At 39.5% G+C, this 6696-nt stretch overlaps 2 protein-coding genes across 2 annotated transcripts in view; one reads left to right on the top strand and one right to left on the bottom strand.

Annotated features, from left to right (window-relative positions):
- The first annotated feature begins 736 nt into the window (after positions 1–736).
- Positions 737–1684, top strand: LOC103202746 (olfactory receptor 10Z1). The gene has a single exon (XM_007947679.2). The coding sequence runs from the start codon at positions 743–745 to the stop codon at positions 1682–1684; it is 942 nt and encodes a 313-aa protein (XP_007945870.1). The 5' UTR covers positions 737–742.
- A 3908-nt stretch (positions 1685–5592) lies between these two features.
- The window catches only part of SPTA1 (spectrin alpha, erythrocytic 1), a 100845-nt gene continuing 99741 nt past the window's right edge, over positions 5593–6696 (bottom strand). Inside the window, exons 51-52 of the mRNA XM_042781896.1 lie at positions 6243–6387; positions 5593–5718 (exon numbers count right to left, since the gene is read on the bottom strand). Of these exons, the coding sequence (XP_042637830.1) occupies positions 5593–5718; positions 6243–6387 (271 nt within the window). The remainder of the gene's footprint in view (positions 5719–6242; positions 6388–6696) is intronic.

Below are 6696 nucleotides of genomic sequence, written 5' to 3'. Positions count from 1 at the left end.
TTATCATGTTAGTGAGTGTTCCACAGCATCTGAGGAAAGCTGTATGGGGGAGACACATTAGATTAGCTTTCAAGAAAATTATTCTCTATTCCTGACTCTGTGACTTCTGACATGTCACTTTACTTCTTTTGGTCTCTGCTGCCTGATCTATAAAGCAATATCCCTCAAGCTCTCCCACTCCAGGTTTTTATAGACAACGTGTATGTGTTCCCATGTGTAGCTTATGTGGAATTGTATGTATGATGTCTGAATGCAGTGCATATACGTCCATCTGGTATCTATCTATCTATCTATCTATCTATCTATCTATATCTGTTGGTAATGTGTGTGTATGCCTGATGTATCTGTGAATATGTTCATTGATGGTAAATATGCAAGATGTGGTCTTGAATGTTTGAAATGTGCATAGTTATGTGGGAATGTTTTGTATATGTTATGTACATCTTCATGTATACATATGCCTACATATATGTGGTCATTTATGTTTGTATGAAAACAGTTCATATGAAATATTTGTGATGATTGTGTATTCACATATGTGTGCATGCACATCTTTGCATGTGAGAATAGATCCATATATAGGTGTGTCCTCATGTTTGGTTGTAATCTAAATCAGAGCTTCCTTTCCAAGTTACAACAGGCACAGAGAAAAAAGAATCTACTTCACCCTGCCTTCTAAAAAAGCTAGGCATCTACCAGAAGGTGGAAGGAACCGACAGACCTACCAGGTGTATCACTCAGAATGGGGCAGACTAATGTAACATCCTGGAGTGGTTTTGTCTTCCTAGGTTTCTCCAGTTTGGGGGAGTTGCAACTCCTGCTCTTTGCTGTATTCCTCTCTGTATATCTTATCACTCTGACGAGCAATGTCTTCATTATCATAATCATTAGGCTGGACAACCATTTGCACACCCCCATGTACCTCTTCCTTTCTTATCTATCTTTCTCAGAGACCTGCTACACCTTGGGCATTATCCCTAGGATGCTCTCTGGCCTGGCTTTGGGGGACCAGACCATCTCCTATCTGGGCTGTGCTGCTCAGATGTTCTTCTCTGCCTCGTGGGCCTGCACCAACTGCTTTCTTCTGGCTGTCATGGGCTTTGACAGATATGTGGCCATCTGTGCTCCACTGCACTATGCCAGTCGAATGCATCCTACCTTCTGTGCCCAACTGGTTGGCACCTCCTTCATGAGTGGGTATCTCTTTGGGCTGGGGATGACACTGGCCATTTTCTGCCTCCCATTCTGCAGCTCCCATGAGATCCAGCACTTTTTTTGTGATATACCGCCAGTGCTAAGCCTGGCCTGTGGGGATACAGGCCTGAGTGAACTGGGGATCCTCATCCTCAGCCTGCTGGTCCTCCTGGTCTCCTTCTCCCTCATCACCATCTCCTACATCTACATCGTGGCAGCTATCTTGAAGATCTCCTCTGCCGAAGGGCGGAAAAAAGCCTTCTCCACTTGCGCCTCCCACCTCATAGTGGTCATTGTTCACTATGGCTGTGCCTCCTTTATGTATTTGAGGCCGAAAGCCAGCTACTCTCTTGAACGGGATCAGCTTATTGCTGTCACCTATACAGTGGTGACCCCTCTCCTTAACCCTGTTGTTTATAGTTTAAGGAATCGAGCTGTGCAGACAGCTTTGAAAAATGTTTGCCAAGGGAGATTACTGGGTAAAGGATGAGGGGGAGCTCATTTAGACAGGGTCCTCTGAGTAGGGTGAGCGTAAGATGGGAAACCCACACCAGTGGGCCAAATATTCAGGACTTTAGGCCAAAGCTGTCCCATCTCAAAACCTCTGGAAGAGCCCCATTCTGCCTTCTGAACTTCCCCCCAAGCCTACTTAGGCTTTCTACTCTGCTATCTGAGCTCAGCTCATACTGAACTCAGAATCTGGATTTTCACTTTCAGCCTATTTACTGAAACTCAAATTACTGAGTTTTCTAACTAATTTGAACAAAATGAGGGATGTTTGAGATGCTCAAGTTCAAGTCAGAGCTGACAGGAGCTCTATCAGGAACACTAAAGAAATTTCTAAAATAATTGCATAATTAGATTTGTATGACCTGTAAGATTCTTCCAAGATCTGAAAGTCAGTGAATATCAGTTTGACAGATCAGTTTGAATGCTTTGCTCAATGAAAAAGTAGGATATTCTCTCTATCCCACCAGGTATTTTTTTATATTTTTATAAATTTTCTTCTCTGTGTTTGGCTCATTATTATTTTGTTCTCTTCCTTTTAATTAGTTGTAGCTGGGTAGATTCTATTTTGGAACATATATTTCCTTCCTAATTTCCTTAATATACAGTGTCATTGTCTTGTGGCCATATATACTCGGATATCAAACATCCTCCTTACTTGGTTCACTTCCCAACATAGATACTGTTCTCTTGAATCTGTGGTGGGACTACCTATCCTGCCTATTTTTCTCTCTGCCCACAATGTGGCAGGCTTGGTGCCAAATATTCTTAGGAATAAATAAAAGTGTAATTAACTATAATTAACATAGCTATGAGGCAGGAGCTTGAATCTGGCCTCTGGAAGTTACTAGACTTAGAATCCTGGTAAGTTACTTAAACTTTCTCTGTTTTAATCTATTAAATTGTTATAATTTCATAGTTCTGTGTTGTTGACTAAATAAGAACATTCATGTAAGGAACTTTATACAATAACCAAACCCAACCCAACCTACTGCCACTGAGTTGATTCCATCTTATAACAACTCCCACTGGGTGTCCAAGGCAGTAAATCTTTACAGATATAGTTTGCCCCATCTTTCTTCCATGGAGTGGTTCGTGGGTTTGAATTGCCAAACTTCTAGTTAGCAGTCAAATGCCACAGGCACTGCACCACCAGAGCTCCTTTTATACAATAACAGGATTATATTAATCTTCCAAAAAATACTAGTTGCAAGTGTTGATAATGTGCTAAGCAAAGTGGGGAGTCCTTGTGGTGAAAATTATTAATGTGCTCTGCTCCAAAAGGTTGGGGTTTGCATCCATACAGAGGCACCCCAGAGAAAGGTCAGATGATCTACTTCCTAAAAATCAGCCACTGACATCCCTATAGAGCATGTTTCTACTCTAACACACACGGGATCACCATGAATCAGAATCGATTAGATGGTAAATGGTTACTGGTCACAAAGTGACACTGGCATTTAGAGGGACAGGTTACTTTAGGTGGATGATCAGAGAAGCCTTCATATCTGAAATAGTACTTGAACATTTGGCTAAGGGAAAGATGCACTGAGTGAGGAGAAAAGACATTCTCAGAGAACAACATAACTAAAGGCTTGATGGTAAAACAATGTAGGCCTATTTCAGAGTGTGGTGAGTTGTCCAGAGGAACTGGAAATGCCTCACCGATGATGCGAAACATTATATTGGGTTATGACTTCTTTGTTAGGGGCAAACAGCAATCTAAATTCTTTGTTTTAGAGTTGGTCCATTTGGAAGTGGTGGACAAGACACAGAAAACCTTTGAGGAGAGAAAAGAATGGCATCTGAAAAATGAGTTAGGAAAATCGATGCAGCATCAGAGAAGATGATGGGTTTTAGCAGAAAGACATCAGAAGTAAGGAAATCAGTGAACGATCCATTGTTGTCATTTGAAAGAAAGCAAAGCAGGGCTAAATTTGAATAGTGGTGATAGAAACTGAAGAAAATGACAAAAATAAGGGATTTTGCAAAGGTGGGATCCACATAGCTTACCAATGAATTAGAAGTAGGTCATGACTTGAGAAAGAAAGAATTTAGTCAAAGGATATTTTTTTTAGACACAAATCCATATTTTTTCCATACTCTCAAGGAAAACATCCTCTTCAGAAATTTGTGCATTAATATTCATTGCAGCACTTTTCATGATAGCCAAAGGTGGAAACAACCAAAATGCTCATTAACATTTGAAAGGATAAACAAAATGTGTCATACACATACAATGGGATATCACTGAGCCATAGAGAAATGAAGTTCTGATGCATCCCACAATGTGAATGAACCTTGAAAACTTTATACTGAGTGAAATAAAGCAGTCACAAAAGGACAAATACTATATGATCTCACTTATATGAAATAAGCATATAGATACATAGAAAGCAACAATTACAGGTGTTACAGCTGGTGGAAGAGAGGAGGAAAAGGGAAGTTTCTGCTTAGGAAACATTGAGTTTATGTTGTTGCTGTTGTTGTTGTTGTTATGTAATGTCGAGTCAGACCCAACTCATAGGGACCCCTCCTTGGGTTTCCAAGACAGTATTGCTACGGAAGTAGATTGTCCACCCTTCCTTCATAGTAGTGGCTAGGGGGTTTGAACCGCCAGCCTTCTGGTTAGCAGTCAAGTGCCGTAGGCACTACGATACCAGAGCTCCCTGAGTTTATGCTATAATATGGAAAAAGATAGCAATAATGGTTACACAACTTGACAAATGTAATCAATGTCCCTGAATTACACATGTAGAAATCATTGATTTGGTGAATGTTTTGCTGTATATATTTTCAGCACAACGAAAAAAAAAATAAGAAAAGAAAAATAGTTTCTGTTTGCCTAAAACAACAGAGGAAGAAGGTGTCTCAGGAAATGGAGAAGAAAATGGATTGTGTGACCAATTGCTTCCATGAACAATTGCCTCCTCTGCCATGAGATCAGAAGAGTGCATGGAACCTGGTTACCATTACTGAATAGTTGTGATCAAAGATTCTATAGAAGAATCCTGATCAAAAGAAGGGAAGTGCAGAACAGATTTTCAAAATTTCATGGAATTCAAATTTTCTGGAGCCATAGAGGCTGAATAAACCCCTGATACTATTATCCTAGGGTAGTCTTAAACTTTAAACCAAAAAATCCTCCAAAATCTTCTTTAAAATCAAATAATAGTTTAGCTTAACTAGAAAAGAAGGTCCGCCTTGAGCATTGTGCTCTTTTAATATCTATCTCTATGGGATCAAACTGACAATAACGACTTAGATTAGAAAGGAAAGTTGGTGAGTTTAAGTTAATGTAGAAGGAACAACTCAGGTAAGGAGGATGAGAATTGTTGCATAACTAAAAGAATGTAATCAGTGTCACCAAGTTGGATATGTAGAAATTGTTGAATTGGTGTATGTTCTACTGTGTATATTTTCAACAACAAAAAAATAAATAAATTATTTAAAAGTAATACTTTATTTTATAATTAGAGAAAACAAAATAATAAAATAAAATATAAAAAACCAAATCAAACTCAGTACTATGGAGTTGGATCCAACTCATAGCAACCCCTCCTTGGGTTTCTGAGGCAGCATCACTACGGAAGTAGATTGCCCAATCTTCCTTCCAAGGCAAATACAAAATAAAGACTTGACATCCCTCAGCGATGACTAGTTACATATAAGATAAGCCTGTAGACTCTTCTCCATTTTTTTCAACCCCTTATACCCCCCAAGCTTGAAATTTTTCAGGTCAAACAATAAATGTAATGAACACACACACACACACACACACACACACCTATCAGACAATAATCTTCCCACCCTCTTCACTTTCCTGCTCACTTCATCCCTCAATATTCTCTACCACACCAAGATTTTCTATGATTCATGAGGAGCTGTTTATCAGTTGCCAAAGTGAGAATTGGTGAAGCCAACGTAGTCATAGCCTGCATGGTGGCTTCGACCCCGTGGGTCCATATATTGTTGCATATGTGAGGTACAGTATGACACTTGTTCCGGAGTTAAGGCCTAAAGGGAATAGAAAGAAAGAGAAATATACTGTTGTTGTAAGGATTAAAAGAAAGGTGGTTCCTCAGGCTTGCCCAAATGCCCTAAATTCAGGAAGTGGAGAAGGTTTGGAAGAAGAAGCCAGCCCTGTCCCTATCACACACTTCTCTCATAAGTTCATTATTTCTAATGAAGAAGACCAACTCACTTCTTCAACTCAGTTCTTTCCTGAAGAGTCCAATTTAACTGACCACACTATTTATTCAATTCCCTAAATTTAGCTTATTAAATAAAAATACATGAGAAATAACCTTTTAAAACTTAGTTGAAAACTTTGGATTGTCCAGTAGGCAATATTCAGTAACAATCACTGTAGGTTTTAGAACTGGGTCAAGACAAATGAAGTGGGGACCAAAGAAAATGATACATTGTACATCAGGAGGCCTGAGAAAAAAATGGGGTCTACAGTAGGCATCCTGGGATGAGATGACCAAAACCCAGATGTGTCAAGAGCATGATGAGAGTGGAAACAACCAAAATCTGACCTGCTTCATATCTTCTTTGGTAATAAAAGGCTTGCCCTCTGCCAGGGCATGAAAGCCATTCTCTATTTCATCACTGGACTTGATGTTCTCTGACTCCTTGTCAATCAGGAATGAAGTGTATTCCTCCAATGAGACGTAGCCCTTCCTGTAGGAGAAATGGATCAGGAGCTCTGTCCTCTAGAGTCAGAGAGAAAAGCAGGTTCCTTTCTTCATCCTACTATGTCCCAGAGACAGAGAGAAGCCAGATTCTCCAAATGCCTCTTCCAACTAATCTCTCAGAGACTTTGACTATATTTTTCATTTTAATCTCCATTTCCATTATTCTTATATCTAAATAAATGCTATTTACTTCTTACGTTCTAGGCTCTGTTTCTATGTGTGTCAACAGCCTGACTCTTTTCAAAGAGTTTTGGAATTTCCCTTCACTACTTTAATTCATTTCTGGTCTTCTCTG

This window comes from Orycteropus afer, unplaced genomic scaffold (genome assembly GCF_000298275.1).
Source record: "Orycteropus afer afer isolate SDZICR_OR568_19922 unplaced genomic scaffold, OryAfe1.0 scaffold00193, whole genome shotgun sequence".
Classification (NCBI taxonomy): domain Eukaryota; kingdom Metazoa; phylum Chordata; class Mammalia; order Tubulidentata; family Orycteropodidae; genus Orycteropus; species Orycteropus afer.
This window is presented reverse-complemented; position numbering and strand designations above follow the sequence as displayed.